The sequence below is a fragment of the Ailuropoda melanoleuca genome, chromosome 7, assembly GCF_002007445.2.
Source record: "Ailuropoda melanoleuca isolate Jingjing chromosome 7, ASM200744v2, whole genome shotgun sequence".
In the NCBI taxonomy this organism is placed as follows: domain Eukaryota; kingdom Metazoa; phylum Chordata; class Mammalia; order Carnivora; family Ursidae; genus Ailuropoda; species Ailuropoda melanoleuca.
In genome coordinates, this window is record NC_048224.1 from 25761479 (window position 1) to 25783892 (window position 22414).

At 53.0% G+C, this 22414-nt stretch overlaps 1 protein-coding gene across 2 annotated transcripts; it reads left to right on the forward strand.

Moving 5' to 3' along the window:
* The first annotated feature begins 358 nt into the window (after positions 1–358).
* On the forward strand, positions 359–21204 carry GLIPR2 (GLI pathogenesis related 2). Of its 2 annotated transcripts, XM_034664109.1 has the most exons (5): positions 360–515; positions 9885–9993; positions 10338–10441; positions 12263–12340; positions 19678–21204. In XM_034664109.1, the coding sequence occupies exons 1-5, from the start codon at positions 503–505 to the stop codon at positions 19836–19838; spliced, it is 465 nt and encodes a 154-aa protein (XP_034520000.1). In that variant the 5' UTR covers positions 360–502; the 3' UTR covers positions 19839–21204. The 2 variants fall into 2 exon arrangements, with proteins under 2 accessions (XP_034520001.1, XP_034520000.1); XM_034664110.1 differs by lacking the exons at positions 10338–10441; positions 12263–12340 and having other exon boundaries at positions 359–515; positions 19678–19744.
* Positions 21205–22414: the final 1210 nt, after the last annotated feature.

A 22414-nucleotide genomic window follows, 5' to 3' on the forward strand; every position in this document is an offset into this window, starting at 1 on the left:
GTGGGGGATTTGGCTGAGGTGTTTGTGGGGGTCAGGCCGAAGTGGGGAGACACCCTGACCCCTGGTGATGCGGGCCGGAACTGCCTCTCCTGCCGCGACAGTAAGCAGTACGGTCCTCGCAGCGCCTTAGCGTCTTCCCTCTGCACCCCCATTACGCGTCCCGAGAGGGGCAGTTCGAGGCTGAGATCCGGGAGGTCCCGAACTCCCAGTCCACACCTGGAGAGCCCTGGACAGTCGAGCGGGTCCCTTCGCGAGGCGAGTTCTCCCGAGACGGACAGGGAGGCGCGCGGGCGCGCGGCGCCTCCTCCGGGCAGCCGGCGGGGTGGCCCCAGGCGCCTTCGCCTGCAGCTGCCGCTGCCTTATAAGGCGGGGGCCGGGCCGCGCCGGGGGAGGGGCTGCGGCCGCCGGGCCTCCTCCCCCCGCTGTCCAGCTGCGCGGGGCCGGCTAGAGAGCGCAGCACAGCGCGGCGGCGGCGGTAGCCGGGGAGCGCGCCGAGCGGGCCATGGGCAAGTCAGGTGAGCCCGCGGGCCGGCCGGGCGGGTGCGGGGAGGGCTGGAGAGCCTCGGCCGCGGGACCCCCGCCTTCACCCTGCCCCGCGGCGGGTTGGTGCCCCGGGCAGTTAGGGTGGCCGCCGCCACGCGGGATCAGGGCGCCGGCTGCGCTGCGGGACACCGGGTGCCGGCTGCGCTGCGGGACCCCGGGTGCGGGATGGAGAGGCGTGCGGGTCAAAGCACCCGGAGGCACCGCGCCGGCAGTTTCCGGGGCAGCCAGGAAGCCGGGGTGGCCGTCGGGCCACCGTGAGAGAGGGAGGGAAGGAGAGACCGAGGGAGGGTCCCCCTGTCTGCGAGCCAGAGATTGCGTCAGGGAGGGTTTCCAGGCGCTGATGGGATTAGCGCTCAGCGTCCGGCCAAGGCGTGGCTTCTGCTTTGTTTCTGGAGCAGAGTTAGAATTGGAAAAAGCCTCCAAACTACGACAGCATCTTTTGCTGCAAAACAGTTCTTCCCAACCAACCCTCCTGAGGACAGCTCTGAGCATCCTTTTCTAACGTCGTTGTCCCTCCTCCCCTGAGCGCNCCCCGAGCCCCCCCCCCCCCGTGCCAGGCTGTGTGCCAGGCTCAGCCTGGCTCCACCCGGGTACACACTCGCGCTTCCCCTTTACGTCCGACCTGTCGCTGCCTATCCTCACCACTGTGGCTGTCCGGGTGAACTTTCTAAAGTGTAGATCTGCCCTGTCACTTTCTAACACCTTTCATCCCACTGTCTGCAGGTAAAAGTGTTCGCACTCTTCCGTGGGGCTTGGGGCCCTCGGGGAGTTGATCGTCACCCCTTACCTCCCCCTGCACGCAGCTATTAGGAGGCTGGTACGCTGGTCCTTTCCCCTGGGTTCCCTCTCCTAGCGCTCACCACCACCTCTCTGCCTCTCCCACTTCGCTGAGGTTGCAGATCCTCTCCATTCTTCTAGGCTCAGCTGGGCCTGGGAGCCCCTCCCTGAATCCTCCCCCTCCCCCACAGGCCCCACTCTGCGTCTTCTTTGTTGCAGCCCTCCCAGCAGTCAGCTTGGGACACTACTCCAGCCATGGACCTGTTTCCCACAGACTCCTCACTGCTGGGTGCCAGGGGCCGAGTCTATCCCAGCATAGTTCTACCTCACAGGAGGCTCTCAGTGAACAGCTGTCCAACAGAGTTCAGAAGTCCTGCTTCATGGGAAGTTGGGGCTGTCATCCCCGGGTGGGTGAGGCTGGGTGCCTCCTTAAATCTCTTCTCAAGATCCAGACTCATGCGGTACTGGTGTTGGGGGTAAGTGGCCTTCCCTGGCGTTCATCCTGACCTGCTGTGACAGGTCTGGCTTTCAGCCCTGGCTCTGCTAACCACTTGCTGTGTGATCTTGGACAAGGCTCTTTCCTGCTCTGTGCCTCAGTTTCCCCATCTGTACAGTGAGGGTGGCCCATATGCTCTCCGGTATGGAAAGGTGACATGAGGCGTTGTCATGTAGTTCAAGAACAGGGTGATAGGCGGTGATGAGGCAAGAACGTGGCAGATGTGAAAAAGCATTTTAGAAATCAACTCCTTTCTGTGTACCTTAGGAGAAAATCCACAAATTCTCCAAAGGCACATTTGTATCAGTGCTTCTGGCTTCTAGAACTTTTGATATTCAGCTGTATGCCCATACTTCTATCTGTTCATCCATCTATCCCTTCTTCCCTCCATTCTGCCTTCCTTCCTTTTCTCCTTCCCCCATCCCACCATCTATTAGCTGTGTGCCAGGCTGCATACCCCCTGCTGTGGAGGGCACAGGTTACTCTGTCCTCAGCAGTATTCATTTGGATCGTGAAATGAATCATAAAGCTGATTGAGGTGGGGGTGGATAGACTCCAGTAAGAGGTGGGAAGTGATTCAAGTCACAAGGCAGGTGCAGGTGGAGAGTGGTGGGAGATCAGGAGAGGGAGAACTCTCCTCTGCAGAGGGGACCATCGAACCTCCTGGAGGATCTTGGGGATTTGGACTTTACCCATGGGACCTCTGGTGCCATTGAAAGACATTGATCTGAAAGCCCGAGTTGTGCCGGGGTGGAGGGTGGCTAAGACGGGGAGGCGGAGGGGGGGTCCGGGGAGACTACTGCAGTCACTCAGGAGAGAGATGACCGAGGCATCTAAGGACTGCAGAGGGCGAGGAGATGGATATTTGAGGTGGTAGCCAGAAGCAGACTTGGTGACCGACTTACTGTGAACATGAGGGAAGGGCCGGCAGGGTGAGTCTGGGTGCGGGCTGGTGGTGACACTTAGAGGACCAGAGAGGTGCAGTCAGGCCGCTCTCAGAGGTGGAGGGCAGAGGCCGGAAAGAGCTGGTTCAGGCAGGCATCACCCCCATGCCCACACCCACCACACATACCCGTGGACCTTCCAGAATGCTGGTCCAGGCCTATCTCCCTCATAGGCACATGCATTTTGTTTGGCTCTCCCAAAGACTGTGAGCGCCCAGGACAGTGTCTGGCTCCCCTAAGGGTTCCGAAGAGAAAGTAACTTTTCTAGGTGACCCAAGCCCCATGGGCCTTCAACACAGGCCCTGCCTTGAAGTTCCAGGCCGCAAGCCAGAGGTTCTGTGTGTCCACAGTGCCCATAGCACTCACGAATACTTATCCACACAGGGGCCTTATGTGGTTCCAGAAAGACCAGGGTAAGGAGCCAGCCCCTGCCTCTGCCTGGCCTCAGTTTCCTCATCACTGCTTAGGGGCCAATCTCTTTTTAATTTTTAACCTCAGATATACTTCAGAGCTACCTGGGATTGTGGGCATTGCTGAAAAAGTATCACACAACTGACGCAGCTTAAATTCCAGAAGACACTTGGCGCAGTGCTTAGAGATTCCCAGGACCTGCTCCTAGCCCTGGTCTCCCTGCTGGGCTTCAGTTTGCAGCAAGTGTGATGGGGGCAGAGAAGAAAGGCAGTGACCTTGGGCAATGTAGAAGCCTCTGGTTCCTAATAATAGTGATTACCAATTACTAAGCTCCTGGTGCGTGCCAGACTTGGAGCTAGGTGTTGTGTACATGTTACCAGCGTTTGTTAACATCGCTACAGGGCAGGTATTACCAATTTTATAGGTTTATAGAGGTTGAGTACCTTGCCTAAGGTCACATCTTGACCAGTGAGTGGACAAACCTAGATTTGAACCTGGGTTTCTGCCTTCCCAACTGTGTGCTTTTCCCTCTACCACATGGACCCCTTGCCACCTGCTCCCCACCTGCTTCTCACCCTGGATTCCAGCCCCATAGGGACCTCTACACAGCCTGTAGTTACCTCTAAGAATCTTAGTGTCTTTCCACCCACATCTCCCAGCACCAGAGGACCGGAGAGCAGAAGACCTTTTAGGGACCCACTAGCCCAGGAATTTCCTACCAAGCGGGGGCTCTCACACCTCGGCTAGGGAAGACTGTGGACCAGGTCATTCCAGCAGTTCCATTTTTCATATGTTGATTTTATTGAAAAGAAAGGGGGGAGCAGTTCAAAAAAAGGGTTTCCTGCTTTGAAGATACTTTGAAAACCACAGATGTCATCCTTCCTTCACACAGATGGGGAACCAGCGCGCCAGAGAGGCGGGGAGGCAGGGCGGCAGGGCCGAGAAGGCGCGGCCACTCTGCAGGCCCGAGCGAGCTCTCCTGGGCTCCTGCAGTCCTTCAAGGACTATCGTCTGCCCGCAGAGGGCCAGCCTGGGGCCAGTGCTCTGGGACATCCTTGTTCCCAGTCGGCAATTGGGCAATTCTTCGTTGTCCGTCATTTTGCTGTTAGGGAGAGCTCGGAAGACGTCCGTGAAGTGAAAGTGTGCGAGATTTGAGGGAGGGGGGGAAGGCAAAGGGAGGACATTCTTAGATCGGGCCCTAATGTGGAACTCATTGTTTGACCTTGGGCAATTCACGTGTCCAGCCCAAAACCACAGTTTCCTCCTCTGTAATGAGAAGGCTCCCACCCTACTGCCTTCTGGGGGCTCCTGTGAGGGCTCCATTCATTTGTTCATGTGCTCATTCACCCTGCAAATGTCTGAGACCAATTTAAATACCAGCGTCTCTGCTCGCTTTAAAATCTAGGTTTTGTTTTAAGATTTTATTTATTTGAGGGAGTGAGGGAGAGAGAGAGCGCTCACGTGCAAGCACACACAAGCCTGGGGGAGGGGCAGAGGGAGAGGGGCAAGCAGGCTCCCCTCTGAGCGGGGACACCCCCCACCAACATGGAGCTCCATCCTGGGATCAGGACCTGAGGCTCAACTGAGTCACCCAGGCGCGTCCTAAAATCTAGGCTTTGACAGGGCAGTTTCTCCCAAGGCCAGAGGCCAAAGTGTCTCTGTCCAATAATGATGATAATAATCACAGTTGACATTTAGGAACCGTTTACTGTATTCCAGAACTGTTCTGAAGCATCTTCATAGGTTAAGTCATTTAGCTCTCACAACAACCCTGTGAAGTAGAAACTATTCTCCCCATTTTATGTATGAGAGAAATGAGGCACAGAGTGATTAAGCAACTTGTCCAAGATCGCACAGCTAGTAAAAAGCAGAGCTGGTCTTGAATTTCCTGGAACCCAGGCAGAAAGAGCAGGAGCTATCCAGGCTACCCGTCTGGAACTCATTCTTTTATTTCTTTTCTTTTTTCTTTTCCTNCTTTTTTTTTTTTTTTTTTTTTTTTTTTTTCCTTTCCTTTCCCTTTTTTTTTTTTTTTTTTTTTTTTTTTTTTTTTTTTACTCAGCTTACAATTTTTCCTCCCGATAAACTGGCAAAACCAGCTTTGCCCCAAAGATGGGACCAGGTCACTTTCTAGCCTCTTGCCAAGGGACGGAAGGAGCCTGTCCACAATTTCTGCCCTGACCCCTGATGGGCCTCTTTGGTGGGGATTTTGGAGAGGGCAGAGAAATGAGTCAGTCTGGGCCCCGAGAGGCCTCAGAAGAGGACCAACGCTGAGGGAGGAGGCTGTCCCAGCCAACAACCGGAGGGAGGAGCAGCACAACCAGAGTTTTTATCCGGCAGTTAGAAGCAGCCTGGGCCCCAAAGGACCTTCAAGAGCCCCCGTCCCTGTTCAGCGCCCCCTCCCCTGGTGGAGACAGCCCAGCCCTGACTCCGTCCCTCAGCCACAGGGAGCCATGCCCAGGCAGCTCCTTCTCCCTTCCAGCGGCTCTGACCTGAAGCCCCACACCCAGCCCCCGAAGCTCCTAATTTTCATCTGGGGCCCTTCAGTCAGGTCTGTCCATAAACGGCTTGGCACAAAGGAGGCTTTTGAGAAAGTTCTCTTCTCCTCTTCCTTCCTCTTCCTCAGAGATTGGCAGGCCCAACCTCACTGGACCTGTTCCTCCTCCTGGATCTGGTGACCCCGCTGTCTCTTCTATGTGCTTTCCTCTGTCTCCTGGCCCTCGGGGGTGGAATGGGGTTAAGGACAGGGTTTCCCTCTTCGTGGGTCTACTACCCCTGGACCATTTGTAGGAACTTGGGCAGGTTACTTCCCTTCTGGAGCCTCAGTTTCCTTACCAGAAAAAAAAAAAGGTACAGTAGTGGGGACTCCCACAAAAGGTGGCAATAAGCAAATAATATCGCGCACAGGCCTGGCACCTAGAAATGGTTGGTCAGCAGGAGAAAGGACCTCTTCATTCTGCGCTGGCACCCTGAGCCTGTAGGAGTTTTCTGAGCCTCGGTTTACCCTCCTACAAAGTAAGGACATCATTCCTACCCCCCCCATTGTGGGGTGTGGGGTGTCTGTGAGGGCTCTCCCTGCCTGATGTGGGGAAGGGTGGGTTTCCTCGACTTTTAATCTTTATGTTTATCTGTGTTCTAGGGTTTTTCTACAGAACAAGGTGTGCCTTTTGCTGGGTGTGTTCACAAGTGATATCTTGCCTCCTGGAGGCTGAGGCCCTGCTCTAAGGAGCCACCCCAGCAGGGACTGGCCTCAGAAGTGTGGCTGGGGGGTGGGGAGAGAAGGCTCCCCTACCAAAAAGTCTTCCTGACTCTTTTCTGGAAACCCTGGCCCAGGACGCTGGCCCCGCTGGCAACAGTGACCAGCCTTGGCTTCTGGGCACCAAGTTTAGATTGGGCATGGGAACTTTCACTTTTGTTTCTTTTTACTTCCCACATTCTGGGAGTGCAGTGACCTAGTTTTTAGCAGCCTTATATGTCCCTCTCTGCTAAAAAAGACTGCAGGACCTACGGCACTACTGGGTCCAGTGCGACCTGAGCCCGGCACTCAGAGCTGCCTTTAAACTGGCTTCACCTTGGCTACCCACCTGCTCCCTGTATTTCCCCCTCTTCCCCATAGCCCCAGATCCACCATCTCCCTGGTCCGCCCTGGCTCTTTCTGTGTCCCCTTTGCCTCCTCCCTGCCTCCTCCAGGAAGCCTTCCCCAGGACATTGGTGGTCCCCATTGCCCATGCCACTCAGTCCCATGCACCTCCTGTGATGTCCCCCTGTGGCCTGCTGGGGACATGAGCCCTGGCAGGGACATTAGTGTGGGCCTCGCCAAGCCTGTCCCTCAGATGGGGTCCCTCTGCTGCCTTGACATGTGCACCCACACCTGCCCCTGCACAGACACATACACTTGTGGTCACTCCATCTCCTTAGAGAAGCTCTGAACTCCTTGGAAGTCTGAGGTCAGCCATTCACTTGTCTCCTCTCACCCCAGCCTGATGGGACCTTCTGGGCTCTCAGGATTGAAGGGACTTGAAGGTCATCCGACTGGCCTCCAGGGCCCGAATCCTTTTGAGAAGAGTCACTTGCTTGTATTCCCCCGGTGCTGGAGAGCTCATTACCTTGTGAGGTCACTCTTTGAGTTATTGGGAAGCTTTGAAAGATCTTTCTTAGGCTGGGCTAAAATCTATTCTCCTGTCCTTTCTACCCGTTGGCCCTGACTTTGCCCTTTGGAGCCCCAGACTTCATCAGAGGTCTCCTCTGTGCCTTCCAAAGTCTGCTCTCCAGGATGAACAGACCCAGTACTTGCCATTATTCCTTATAAGACCCGTTTCCAGCCCCTTCTCTACCTGGTCCCCACCTCTGGACACACTTCAGACAAGGCCAGGACCAGGCCGGGTGAGGCAATCCAGCTGGACACTGGCTCCTGCAGAACAAGCAGTGCCTTGCTGGGGAACCGGTGGGCTTCTGGCAGCCGAGCCACCTTGCTGATTTCTTTGCATTTCATCAACTAGAACCCCTCTGGTTCCCGCGGGTCGCTATGGCTTCCACCTGAGGTATTCTTCAAGAACCTCTGTGACTCTGTTATCCCAAATACCACATTAACATACTCAACCCCAAATCTTTTTTATTACTGTGGTAAAAAACACAGGACATAAAATTTACCGTCATAACCATTTCAGAGTATATAGTTCAGTGGTGTTACGGACATTCACGTTGTTGTACAACAGATCTCCAGAACTTTCCCATCCTGAAAATCTGCCACCCTGCCCATTAAACACTACCTTCCCTTTTCCTCCTCCCTCCCATAAACCTGAAATCTTTATCTTTCACACCAACAAGGGTTTGGCCCTTGTCTTGACCACAAAGACTTGAGGGGTTCGGGTTGCAGCTCCACCTCTGTCTTGTTGACAAGATGGTAGCAAGCAGCTACCATCACCCCTTCCTTCACGGTGTCCTCCACCCCCCCACCCCCAGCCACAGCCTCCCAAATCCTGGTCAGCCCTGCCACCCCCTGCCCACATTGCTGTGACCAGACCTCACCGAACTGCCCCGCTGGGCCCCAGAGGCCTAACTCTTCAGGTGAACCCCCTTGGGCTGGCTCAACTGCCACCTGCCACAGGGTGTGGCCTGCAGTCGCCTCACCTCTCTTGGGCGAATGTAGCTCCGTGCTCCCTGAGGGCAAGCCCCGCCCCCGGTCTTCCTTCCCCTGCATCTCCTCAGAGACCCTGTGGGATTTGATTCACATCCCCCAGGAGATCTGGGGAATCTGGCCAAGGGAGGGGAAGAAGACTCCCTGTTGGGTCATGTCAGCCTCTGGGGTGAAAAGAGCAGAGGAGAGGAAAGGCAGCTGGCAAATGACCTGGGGTGGAGGTGAGTGGCTCTTGTTCACCCTCCACTTTGCACCCTTACTGCCCACAGCCAAGCCTCAGGGACAGGCCCCTGCCAGATGAGACTCGCTCAGTGTAAGGGCCCCCGTGGCTCTTACTCATACGCCACCCGACTCACTCCCAGATTCCTGCGGCTGGCGCTCAGTGCCTTCCCAGTCAGCCTCACTGGCTCCTGTCTGGGCAACTTTGGGGCCTCAAATCAGGGGCCACCTTCCTGATCCCCCAGCCGCATGGTAGGTTACTTTTCTCCAGGTTCCTCTTGACCTATGCTCACCCACACCTTGGCCCTTTCACTCTGCTGGTGTCTGTTTACAAGGCTGTCTCCCTTCTGGTGTGAGCTCCCTGAGGGCAGGACAAGGTGGATGTGTCTCTGGAGCTCTTGCACAATCCAGGAGCCCGACTGGAGGAGGCGCTCAGAGAGCAGATGAACCGATGGGTGGGTGGTGAGTGGCTGGCTGCTGCTGAACGGATGACAAACCAAGAGATGGACAGAAGAGTGGTGGGAAGACGGATGGAGGGTGTGGGATGGAGGGGGTTCCATTCCAGAGCCAAACTGGGGTGACTTCCGTCCACTGTTGACCTTGCCTCCGCCGACTTATTCTCTCCCTAACTCCAGCCTCCTTGAGCTTGTCCTCTCGGAGGTCATGACCCCATTGGGCACAGGCTCCACATCTTCCCTCACTGCGTCCCTGGGCCCAGCTGACCCCACCCTGCTCCCCACCACCACATTCTTTTCCGCCCTGTCCCCTCACTCCACTTCCCCAGTGCTGACCTCTCCTGGTCCCCTTCTTTATCTGCCCCGGTCTTTTTGGTTTCCCCAGCACAGCGCAGGCACCCCCACCACAGCCAGTCTTATTTCCCCTGGGTTCCCACCTCCAGCCCTCCCCAGCCCCCACGCACCCTGTAGGTCCGGTCTGAGATACCCAGTCTCCACACATTTTTTCCCAGCGGTTCCATTGCTCCCTGGCCCACCCCCAGCCCCCCACACCTTCTGTGCACCTGCAGCCCGGCCTCCCCTCAGCGGCCAGCAGAGACTCTCAGAAACACCCATCTCCTCACCTCCGCCCCTTGTGCCCATTCAGCCCCTTCCCATTGCCCCGGATAAAGCCCCAGATCCCTCCCAGCGTCCAGGTGGCCCCACGGGATCCATGAGGCGCAGATGTGCAGGGCGTGGAGGGCGACATCAGCGGTGTGGGGCAGGGCGTCACGGTGGCTTGGTCGGCCGGGGTGCCGAAGGGGAGCGGCAGCCCGTCCCCGGCGTCCCTCTGGAGCCGGCCATCCCGCTTTTTTGGTGGGTCTTCTCTCTGCACTGACACGGCCTCCATTTTGAAATCTTCGCAGCTTCCAAGCAGTTTAATAACGAGGTCCTGAAGGCCCACAACGAGTACCGGCAGCAGCACGGCGTTCCCCCGCTGAAGCTCTGCAAGAAGCTCAACCGGGAGGCCCAGCAGTGAGTCCGCAGCGCCCCGGGGGGCTCTGGGCCTTCCTGGCGCTCTTGCCGCGGCCATGGAGGGCCCGTGGGGTAGCCGGAAGGACCCGGGTTTGGGGGGCAGATCCAGCCAGGCTTGAGTAACCCGTGTGCCACTTACCTGGGCAGGTCCGTTTCCTCTGAGCCTCGGTTTGCTCCTCTGTAAAATGGGGCTGTTGTGGGGCTCAGAAGAGAGGCTGGTGTGACACTCCCGAGGTCCACAGCTGGCCCGGGGCAGGGACTGGGGTCAGCCACAGCAGTTCAGGGCTCCCCCTCTGGGGCTTCCCTGGGCGGGCCGCTCTGAGGAGACGCATGGACTGTGGCAGGTACTCAGAGGCCCTGGCCAGCACACGGATCCTCAAGCACAGCCCGGAGTCCAGTCGTGGCCAGTGCGGAGAGAACCTGGCATGGGCCTCCTACGATCAGACAGGTAGGTCGCTTTCTTGGCTGCCCCCCACCGTGCCCCCCCCCTTCTGAGCTGGGCCCGGGACTTCAGTATGCAGGCCCCAGCACCCTCCTCCATGGCCTTGCTGCCTCAGGCAGGGAAGGCAGAGGGCCCCGGGGCTCTGTGTGAGTGCTCCCAGGGGCTGCCTGCAGTTCCACAGTGTCCCAGATGGCTGGCCCAGGGCCAGGCCTGCGCTGGGTGCCAGGGACACAGAGATGAGTCAGACTGCCCGGCCCTCCCCTTCGGAAGAGCTCCCCGCTGAGGAATGGGGGGTGGGGGAGACAAATCATTTCTGTGCCCTTTCCCTCCAGAGTTTCAGCCTGACCCTGTGGGCTCTCTAGTATCCCCAGCCACAGTTTTACTTTCTTCGCATTTTGCTTTCTTTTTTAAAGTGTTGGTGTATTCACTTTAATCATCAGAAAAATGCAACTGAGCTTTTTCCATGTTAGAAAAAAAAGAGAGAGAGAGAAAGAAAGACAATCCCTCCATCCAAGGTCACAGCCTGGAATGGTGATTCCACCACACTGACCAAACATTCTTGAGCTTCCTGGCTCAGACAGGGCTGTCGTGGCTTTTTAGGAAAAATGCTGGAGAGAGCTTCTTTGCCCTCTGAAGCCTTCTCCAGACCCCAGCGGGAGGATGACTGCTCCCTCCCTCCTGGACCTGACATTCCTGGGAGTTCCCTGGGGAGGCCTGCAGTCCTCTCGGTTTCCCCAGAGCAGCGGGCCTCCAGCAGAGGCGTGCGCATGCTCCTGACCAAGGCGGGAGCCTGCAGCCTGCGGCCTCCTTTCCAGGCGCAGGCCCAGGCCGTGGGCCTTGATGGGCCTGGGGACAAGGCTTCCTGAAGGGATAGAAAGGAGCAGGCAATGGAGGTGATTGGTCCCAGCATTGGCCCCTTACGGAGCCCTGAGCAAGTCGCTACCCTCGGTGGGCCCAGTTTCCCCATCTCTGTCTCCACAGGCTGTCTTTATCCCTACCCTGGCTACACATTGGCATCTTTAGCGGCGCTTTCAAAAAAAACCAGTGCCTGGGTCTCTTCTCCAGAGACAGTGACACAGTCTGTGGCAGGCCCCAGGCGTCAGCCACGTTTCAGTGCTCCCGGGGGGAGGCCGGTGTGTAGCCTGTTTTCTGAGGCCTTGCTACTCAAAGTGGGGCTGGTGGGGAAGCAGCAGCATCTGGGAACTGGTTAGCAATGCAGACTCGGAGGCTGCAACTTTGACCTGGGATGTCAGAATCTGCATTTTGGCACCTCGTGATCCCTGCGCATATCAGAGCTAAGGGTGAGACTTCCTGTGTGGGATGGAGGCTCCTCGCTGTGGCCTTGACAGCAAAGGCTCCCAGGGAAATACTGTGGGTTTTCTCCTACCTGCACTGGGTGGGCCAGTAGATGCTTAGAATGAGGACCCTTCTACCTAGTAGAGACCTGACCCACCAGCCCAGTTGCCTTTCCTCCAGTGGGTATTTCAGGAGACACACTTGGGGTGGGATGAGGGCAGAGCGTCCCGAATACTCATTAGAAGCCCTTGGGGTACCTTGCATTCAACCCTTGTACAGAGGCCTATTTCGCAGTAAGTTAGTGGCAGGGCAGGTCTCCCAGCCCTAGGCCAAGGCTCTTCCCAATCCCCAGCAAGGCCCTCTCTTCAGCCTGGATACGCTCATGGGCAGGAGTCCCTGTTTCAGCTCATTGGTGCTTTATCAGACCTCTAACTCGGGGGGTGGAGGGGTGGGGTTAGTGGGAGAAGGTGGAAGGAGTAGCCAGTGGGTTGATTTTGCTGCTGAGTTTGAAACAGTGTCTTTTCCATACAGGACAGGAGGTGGCTGATCGATGGTACAGTGAAATCAAGAACTACAACTTCCAGCAGCCCGGCTTCACCTCCGGGACCGGTGAGTGAGGGGGTCACTCCAGTGGCCTGGGCCTGGGCAGGGTTGCAGTTTGGGTGTCTGACTTTGGAAGGGCACTAACCCTCTGAAAATCAATCGTTTCCCTCCTATTTCACCTCTTCTGTATTTCTCTGGTTTAACTTAGCCCAAAGGGCAAGACTCTCTTTCCCCATCACTTCTCCCAACACACATGCACTCCCCCTGTCTGAGAACACCCGAGCCACGGATTCCTGCCCCACCAGCTCCAAGTTCTCCAGATGACTAGAGTGCGTCGTAAGGAGGCTGTGGAAGTCAGAAGTTCCTGAGTGCCTCCTCCCGGAAGTGGTGCAATAACTAGGGTCTGACTGCCAATTTTGCTCCCCTCCAGTCCAGCCTGCTCCCAGCATCCAGAATATTCTAAAGCCCTCTCTTCAGGAAAAGGGCCACACTGCTCATTCTCTCCTACTCTTAACTGCCTCCCCCCTCATAACCTGTGTCCTTCCGACTTGCTCCCCACACCTCCCGCCTCCCAGGCATCTCCCCCCCTTTCACCTTTTCTCTCCAGTTTGTGGTTCAGATGAGCTTGGAGTGCAGACAGCCTAGACCTGCTCTCAGCTCCAGCGCTATTAGTTGTGTGAACTTGGGTTGATCCTCTGTCCTTCCCTGCCCCGGAGGGAGAGGGGCAAGGCGGTAGCCTCTAGGGGACATTCTGAGAGCTGGTGTGGATGCAGGGAAGAGCCGCAGGCCATGGCGGCCATGGGACCATCCAGCTTTTCTGTGAGGCCTCCAGGGTGAGCAGTAAACATTTAGGTGACTGAAGCCCGGGGCAGCTGCTCTGAGTTCTGGGCTCCCTCCTGCCCCTCAGCAGACTTCCCTTACCCGGCGCCTGCCTCTTTCCTCAGAACCGACTCAGATCTACTGGGGCCCAGGCTGGGTTAGAAGGGGCTGAGAGTTTCTCTGACCAGAAGGTGCCAGGGAAACTGAAAAGAGGATTCCCTGCCCACCCCCATCCCTCTACCCTACCCCATCCCACCCATGGGTGGGGCCACTATGGCTTCTCACCTTCTGGAAGATTCTTCTGAAGCAGGAAGTGACGCGTTCTCAGAGCCAGTCACTGTTTCCTGTGGTTTGCTGCTCACCCTTTTGGGCAGGGGTTCTTGCAACAGCATGGGCAGGACTGTGGGGCAGAGGCGGCAGTGTCTGCCGAGGCATTTCTCCTCTTAGCTCTCCAGGCCGGGGGTCAGGAAGCTGCTCGCAGCGCCCCAAGTGTAAATTGATGGTTCTGTGGCAGTTAAATTTGAGAAGTGAGGGAGGAAACAGGAACAAACCTCATCCCAGCGATTAAGGTTCTGTGAAGACACAGAACCTGTCTTCTTTTCATAAAGTGCAGTGTCCAGAAGACGTTTTATTTCGTAGCCTCTGAATGTGCTTTTCCCACAAGCAAGGCTCCCGAGCCATTGGACATGTGTCAGAGCAAGTTACTAGCATTGCTCAGGTGTGCCTGCCACTTGACAGTTATAAAGTGCCTCCGCGTTCCCAGCCACGTCAGCCTCACGACACCAGTTGTAGGTGGGGCTTTATTCTACCCATTTTGCAGAGGAGGAAACTGAGGCCCAGAAAGAGGAACAGACTTCTTTTAGATCTCCTATCCTCAATCCGATGCTTTTTCCATGGCTCCTGCTCCAAGGTGGGAATCTCGCAAGTGTCAGAGCTGGGAATGGGACTTTTCATGATCGCTGACCACCTGTCCAACCCATTGCCCCACATAGCCCACCCCTAAAGAGGAAAACCCCAGAGCATCTAGCCCCTAGGCTGTCCCAGGTGCCAGTGGGCAATGCCTGGGGACAAATAGAGCCTGATCCTAAGACAGGAGCACAGCTTTGGGTGGTGGTAGAATGAGAGCTCGCAAGACCCTTGAAGATCCTCAGGCCCTTTCCCCACGCCCCAGCCTCCCCCACAGCTGCTGCTTGCTGCACCGCTGCGTAGGGATGCCCTGACCTGAGTCCGTGCTGTAGGGAAAGAGCCTTCAAAATATCCTGTAATCTGTCCCCACCCACCCTGAGTCAGCATCTTGCAATGAAGGCCACAGTTGTGTGCTACATGCTTAATAGAGAGAAACTGTTTCTTGCAATTCCTTTGTTTCATCCTATTTTAATGAGTAGGTTGGTTTGTTTATTTATTCTGAGTATATAATACTTTTACATGACGTGGAATCTGCAAACTGTATAAGGTAAAAAGTCTTCCTTCCATTCCTGGTTTCTAGCACTTTCCCTTCCAACCAGTGATACCCATTTCTTGTGTATCATCCTAGAGTTGCTCTGATCTTATACCAGCATTAAGTAAATATGTTCTTTTTTCCCCTTTTTTATACCCTGGTGTATGATCTGTTTTGCACTTGCTTTCTTCACCCAGTAGATAGTTAGAGATTGTGCCATGTTAATAATAATAGTTCTTTCTTACTGTTGCATGTTATCATTATTCTCTTGCAAGAATATACTGTAACTTATTTAATGTGTTTTTCAAATGTATAATCTAGGAAGTGTGGGTTGGTTGCAGGAAAGAGGATGTGATCCCTTTAGGAAAAAAAAGAAAAGGTTTTGTGTCTGGTTTTGTGTCAGTTAGTGATTCAGTTGCCACTGTGTATCTGATGGTTGCTAAGGAAGTCGTGTCCTTTAACTTGTCTCTGAATACCCATACTTATTACCTCTGGACAGAAACCTCCCGGGCCAGAGGGAAAATCACTTAGTCTCATCTGTTTGAGAAAGGCTTCCCCAGGCGTATGTGCTGCTGGTAGGCACGTTGTGTCTTGTGATTGTTTTCTTGGCAACCAGTGGATAAACAGCTGTTCTTCCTTGTCTGGGCAACAGAAAGGGTGGGTGGTCAATAGCCAAAGTGTCCGGTTCTCTTGAGAGAAAAGGCTCTTGTGGAAAAGGGCTTGAGCCTTAATGAAAAGACAGCCTGTGGAAGGGGTGACACCTTGCAAAGCTGCTGGAAAGCCCAGAACTGTGACTCAAGAAGCAGGAGGACCAAGGGGGAATAGGCAAGAAGTGTTTCTCTTGTATTTTGAGGTGAAAATCGGAATTCAGTGGGCAGTGGTTAACACAAGTGTAAGGATAAGTGGAAAAGATGCATAATTGTACCTGGGGTTTGTTTTCCTTTGGTTCTTACTTTGATTTTATCACAGCAGCTCTACTGATGAGTGTTTATGGTTTGTTATTCTCATGAAGAATTTGGTAACCTCAAATCTTTTATGGATAGAGACAACAAAATAAAGTATTACCTAAATTTAAAAATTATAAAAATGGAGTTTATCTGTAGGGCAAAATACACAATTTTTTAAAAGATTTTATTTATTTATTTGTGAGAGAGAGAGTGAGAGAGAGAGAGTGAGCACAAGCAGGGGGGAGGGCAGAGGGAGAGGGAGAAGCAGACTCCCAGCTGAGCAGGGAGTCCCATGCAGGACTCAGTTACAGGACCCTTGGGTCATGACCCGAGCTGAAGGCAGACGCTTAACCGACTGAGCCCCCCAGGCACCCCAAAATACACAATTTAATCAATGAATGTTTATTCAGTCCTTGTCATATATGAGGCACAATGGAGGATATCAACTGGAAGGTTGCGAGAGTGTGGATACCAGCCCATCTGTCTGTCTGTCTGTCTGTCTGCCTGTCTTTCTTTCTTTTACGATTTTATTTATTCACGAGAGGCAGAGAGAGGCAGAGGCAGAGGGAAAAGCAGGCTCCCTGAGGAGCAGGGAGCCCAATGTGGGACTCGATCCCAGGACCCTGGGATCATGACCTGAGCCGAAGGCAGATGCTTAACCGACTGAGCCACCCAGGCACCCACTTTATTCTTTCCTTCCTTCCTTCCTTCCTTCCTTCCTTCCTTCCTTCCTCTCATTTTGTGGTAAAACATACACACCATAAAATTAACCATTTTTAGGGGCAAGTCCTGCTTCGGGCTCTCTGCTCCCTGCATCAGGCTCTGTCTCTTGTGAATAAATAAATAAAATCTTTAAAAAAAATTAACCATTTTAAGAACACAGTTCAATGAGATTAAGTACATTCACACTGTTGTACAACCATTGCCCTATCCATCTCCAGAACTTTTCAGTCATCTCAGATTGAACCCATTAATCAATAACTCCCATCCCTCCCTCTCTACCTCCCCACCTCTAAACTCTGGTGACCACTATTCTACTGCTGTCTCTATGAGTTTGGTGATTCTAGGTGTCTAATGTGAATGGATCATATAATATTTGTCCTTTTGTGTCTGGTTTATTTCACTTAGCATAATATTCTCAAGGTTCATCCTCGAGGGAGAATGTATCAGAATTTCATTCCTTTTTATTTTTTTTTTTTTTAAGATTTTATTTATTTATTTATTTATTTATTTGACAGAGATAGAGACAGCCAGCGAGAGAGGGAACAAGCAGGGGGAGTGGGAGAGGAAGAAGCAGGCTCATAGCGGAGGAGCCCTGATGTGGGGCTCGATCCCACAACGCCGGGATCACACCCTGAGCCGAAGGCAGACGCTTAACCACTGTGCCACCCAGGCGCCCCCATTCCTTTTTAAGGCTGAATAATATTTTGTTGTATATGTATATGATATTTTGTTTATCCATTCATCCATTGGTGGGCATTTGGGTTTTCCCCCCTTTTTGCTATTGTAAATAATGCTGCTGAACATTGACGTACAAATATCTGAGTCCCTGCTTTCAATTCTGTTGGGTTTGTACCTGAAAGTGGAATTACTGGGTCAGATGGTAATTCTATATTTCATTTTTTAAGGAACCACCATACTGTCTTCCACAGTGGCTGTGCCATTTCACATTCCCACCAGCAGTGCACAAGTGTTCCAATTTCTGCACATCCTCACCAACACTTGTTATTTTCTTCTTAAAAAAAAAAATCCACCCAAATGGGTGTAAAATGGTTACCCTCTTTCTTTCATACCCTGTGGGATGCTTAGCCACTCTGATTCAATTTTCCTCCTTCCCTCTGTCTCTTCCATTCTTCATCACATGCTTGTTGAGCATTTCCTATGTGCCAAGCTCAGTGCTAAACACTGGGGGTACTGTGATCAATAAGACAGGAGTGGGGGGCTCCTGGGGGGCTCAGTTGGTTAAGCGTCTGCCTTCAGCTCCGGTCCTGATCTTAGGGTCCTGATATGGAATCCTGCAGTCAGGGTCTCTGCTCAGTGGGGCGTCTGCTTCTCCCTCTCCCTCTGTGCTCTCTCTCTTGCTCACACTTTCTCTCAAGTAAATAAATAAAATCTTAAAAAAATAAAATAAAATAAGACAGGTGTGGTCCCTACCATCAAGGAGGAAACATAATCTCTTCAGTGTTGTTTGAGCAAATGAGTGCTATTCTGTGCTATGGAAGTCAATATCGACCTGTCAAAGGATCTCTAAGTCCTTAACAGTAAAGGTGGGAAGGACAAGCTTCTACCCTCTACTCCTTGGAGACGGAAGAATTTATGGTCATTGAGCAAAGAGCACATTACAACTCTTTGACCCCCAAGTGGAAGGGGAGTTGGAAGCTAAGCTGTATTAAAGGTTTGAAAGAAACAGCGAGTGAGGGGCAGGCAGCCTCAGCAGCGGGACACTGATGCTGAGAAGCTTAGCAAACCACAGAAGTGTCTGGAGGGTCAGGCAGTAGCTTGAGAAGGAGCTGGGCTGTTTGGCTCAGAGCAGAGAGAATTGAAGGAGGCTCTAACTTGTCAAGGCCTCAAAGAGCGCAAAATGTGGAAGGCCTGCACTTGCAGTGAGGGCAGAACCCAAGTCCAAGGTGGTTCTTCCATATACCTTTTCATTTATTCCCTCATTCAGGCAACAGAGGTTTATTTTACACTTTTCACGTGCCAGGCTGTGCCAGGGTACTGAGTATACTTTGGTGAATAAAACAGTTTGGTTCCTGCACCTGTGAGTCTCATAGCCTAGTGAAGGAGCCAAGCAAATGAACAAGAAATCGAATACATATAACATTGCAAATGGTAAGAATGCTATGAGGGGAAGAACAGGGTATGACAAGATGATCTTAGGAGGGAGGCGTTCAGGAAATATGTGACTGTGAAAGGCTTCTCTGCACAAGTGACATTCAGGCTGAGGCCTCAGGAATAAGAAGATGTTGGTCATCAGGAGAGCGTTCCACACAGTGGCCAATGTGTGCAAGGGTTCCATGGTGGGAAATAACCTGACATGTTCAAGGAATGGAAAGGAGGCCATTGGGCCAAAGCATTCCCTTTCATTCTAGGTGCAACTGGAAGCAATTGAAGGATTTTTAAGTGGGGAAGTCAACAGATGTGACTTAGGTCTAAAAATGACGACTCTGGCTCCTTTAGAGAAAGTGAGTTGGAGGAGGCAAAGTGGAGGCTGGGAACCGGTCAAGGGCTATCACAGTGGTCTGAGTGAGAAAGTTTGTGGTTGGAACCCAAATTTAGGGAGTGGATAGACTTAAGATCTATTTTGGAGTGAGAGTCTCCAGGATTGAATGATGGGTTGTCCAGGGGGAAATGAGGGAGAAGGAGGAATACAGACCAATCCCTAGGACTTGTGCCCAGAGGGAACATTAATGGAAACGGAAGGTCAGAAGAGGGGGAACTCTGGGGGAACCAAAATCCAGAGTGAGGTTTCGATAGTTACATTTGAGATGTCCGTGAGCCATCCAAGTGGAAATGTCAAGTAAGTAGTTGTATCTGGAGCACAGAGGAGATATCTGGGCTAGAGAAATAAATTTGGGAGCCAGGGAAAGATGAAATTGCCTAAAGAGTGAAGCAAGTAAAGAAAAGCCAGCCCAGGACTGAGCCTTGGGCAGGGCAGTCCCCTCCAACATTTACCAGCGACAAAGAAGAGGAGGAAGAGGCAGTCAGATGGGGATGCCAAGAGAGGGCAGCATCATGGAAACCCAAAGAGGGGGTCCTTCAAAAAGGGGAGGAATTGACTGTATTCAGTGTTCCTGAGATGTCAAGTAAGAGAGAGACAAAAAGTGATCTTTGGGGGAAGCATGGAGAAACATTGAAGAATACAGTCGGGGGCAGGAGAAGGGGGGGAGGCAGGTGCCAGTAGGGTGGCATCCTAACTATTGGGGTCACTTGGCTTTGTTGTGATCTCCGGGAAACCATGAAGCCTTTGAGCATCGGGAAACGGTGAGGTGAGGAGGGTCTGTGTGGCTGATGGAGAGGACCTTACGCCTCAGAAACTCAGGCAGGCAGAGTGCTCTGTCTCCTGCCTCTGGTGTGTGTGAAGCTCAGACTTCCCAAGCCTGATAAGATGGTGCAGGGGTTCAAGAAGCCTTTGAAACATCCTTCTCCGGAGTCTGCTGACTAATCTGTTTCCCCTCCCCCTGCCTGTGCCTCTCCAGGACACTTCACAGCCATGGTATGGAAGAACACGAAGAAGATGGGAGTGGGGAAGGCATCTGCAAGTGACGGGTCTTCCTTCGTGGTGGCGCGATACTTCCCAGCAGGGAATGTCGTCAACCAGGGCTTCTTTGAAGAAAATGTCCTGCCTCCAAAGAAGTAATTCATTCAATGTAGTGGGAACGTGGCAGACTTAACATGGATACCAAGTGCCTAGAACAACAAAAACTCAGCTGTGTGTGTGTCCCTGTGGGTGTATGTGCTTGTGTGTGTGGTGCATGTGAGTGTCTCTTGCACACACACTTGGATATACAGTTCTATACGAACTTATTCTTACCAAAAGGAATGAGCCTATGAAGCCTTTACCCTGGTGGTTACCTAGACCACAATTATTTGGACTTGGGGGAGGGGGGATCAATTTTAAAACATTTTTTTTAAGCAGACTTCTTTTGTACATTTCTTATACTGTCCCTCCCTGGTCTTTTTCTATTCCAAATGTTCGTGATGCTTCGAGGTGAAGTTCATTTTATGTGATCTTCATGCATTGTCATCTACTTTTAATAGATATTTAAGACTATTAAACTCTCATCTACATGTAACATAAAAACAGCTTTAAACACGTAAATATAAAGCAGCTTCCGTTGCAAACATGAGACAGGCAGGAATTGCATTTCACAGAGTGATTGAGATTTCTCAGTTGTAAGACATGATGTCATCTGCTTGCCTCCTGGAATTCTCTGATGGGAATGCCAAAGAACAAATGGAGAGAAAAGTTTCACTTCCTTGCATGTTCCACCTTTAAATAGCAAAGTACCACTACTACCACCGCCCTCGCTCCCCTCCCACCTTTTTTCCTAAAATCCTCTGGCATCTCAGAGCTCAATATGTGCCTCCTGGTTTCTGGGGCCTCGAGTCAGGCCTGAAAGTCACCCCCCGCCCCCCGGCCCCGACCTCCACTAGGTGGCCCAGGGCCTGTTCTGGGAGAAAGCCCCTCACACTGCCTGGGCCCTCAGCCAAGCGTCCAACAGATGAAGTCAGTGAGCGTGGGGGTGAGTGTGAGCTCACCAGGGCCCCCAGAGGAAGCCCTCCAGCCTCTGCCCTCCCCTTGCACGCAGGGCTGCAGGGCGGGGCCCAGGCCTGTTCCTGGCAGCTGCGGTTGCAGCTGTGCTGCTGCTCCCTCCAGGAATGTGTGACAGCCCCGAATGTTCCAGGGACATCTCCCATGTGGGGGCTGAGAGTCACCAGTTTGGTTCTGTGTTTTGCCTCAAACTATACAAAGTTCCCCTGAATAACGATTTCGCGCGGTCCCTGTGGGCGGAACCGACCCAGATGCCGAGCTGGTGTCCTGAAAGCGCGGCCTCTCCAAGTGCTCAGACAGCAGGGGTGGGAATGAGGAGTCCGATTGGGCCAGTCAGGAAACATGCCTCCCGAAGGTCTGCACTGCACTGTGAACACAGCCTCACGCTGTGCCCTTCATTTCACCGGGGATATTGACTAAGACGACAATAAAGTCTTTTTCTTTTGTGTAATATCTTCCATTCATTCATGCTCGATTCTTAATTGGTGACTAAGGTAATCACAACTCTTAGTTCCTGTCTTAGGTAACTCAAGCTTCCGCGTACTTCCAACCTCTCCCCTGTACCCTGCGCCCCTTTGGCAGGTGAGTTTTGAGCCATGCAACCTACCCTTACATGGCTGATTAGACTAAAGTGGACATGTGATCCAAGGGCGGCCAATCCCCGGGCTGGCCATGGACCAGGAATTTGAGCTAAGAAATGAGCAGAGAATTTGCCAGTGGAACTTAAAAAAAAAAAAAGGATGCCATGAGTTTGAATTAGGGCCCTGGCAAACCAAACCACATGCAAGCCTAGTTGCCAGTTGAAAATAAATGGAAGAGGAAGCCAGTGTCAGAGGTACAAGAGAGGTGGGGTTCCAGAGCTTTCTAGCTCCAGGTCAAAACTGTATAGTTAAAACATACCCCTCATCTTCAGGGTTTCCCAGCAAAATGATATGTCAACTGATGTTCCCCAGAAGGTTAGAATATTAGGGTCCCCTCCCTGAGGGAGTCTTCTTAAGCCAAAAATGCTGAGCTGGGCAGGAAGTGGAGGGTGGGTGGAAGAAAAAGACTGGGCTGAGGCCACACCTGGGCAGCCACCATGAGCAACAGGGACTGAATGACCAGTCAGTGAACTTCCTGGTGGCTCCTAGGGAGACCTTGCACCCAGTACACATACATAACCAGGTGGTGGCCACTGGCATGCAGCCAGACTTGAGGCTTGGCATCAGTTTTCTCAGTTGGCTGGAGAAAGAAAAAAGCTGACCAGAAGAGCCTTCTAGGCTGAAGAAAAGCCAGGCAACAAAGCCGGCTGAGCAGGTGGGCAATTTTACTTCTTTGATGGATTTCTTAAAGTCAGCAACTCCCACAGTTCAATAAGAGCAGGAGACAAGCCAGATTGCCAGCTCTTTGCAGCCAGAGAACCGAGGAAGGAGTCAGGAACCCCAGCTCCAAGCTCTAGCCCTGTGCTCTCAGAGTCGTGTGCCCGTCCCCATCCTGGGCTGCAGTCCGTCCAGCTGTGCAAGGTCTGGCACATGGAGTTAAGTCTACTGGATCTTCTCAGGTCCATTACTCTGCCATGCCCAAGCCTGAATTTCTCAACTGGAGAGACCTTCCTGCCCTGGTGTTCTGGTCCTAGAAACAAAAGCAAAGGGGCACAGTCACCGTCTCCACTAAAATGCCCC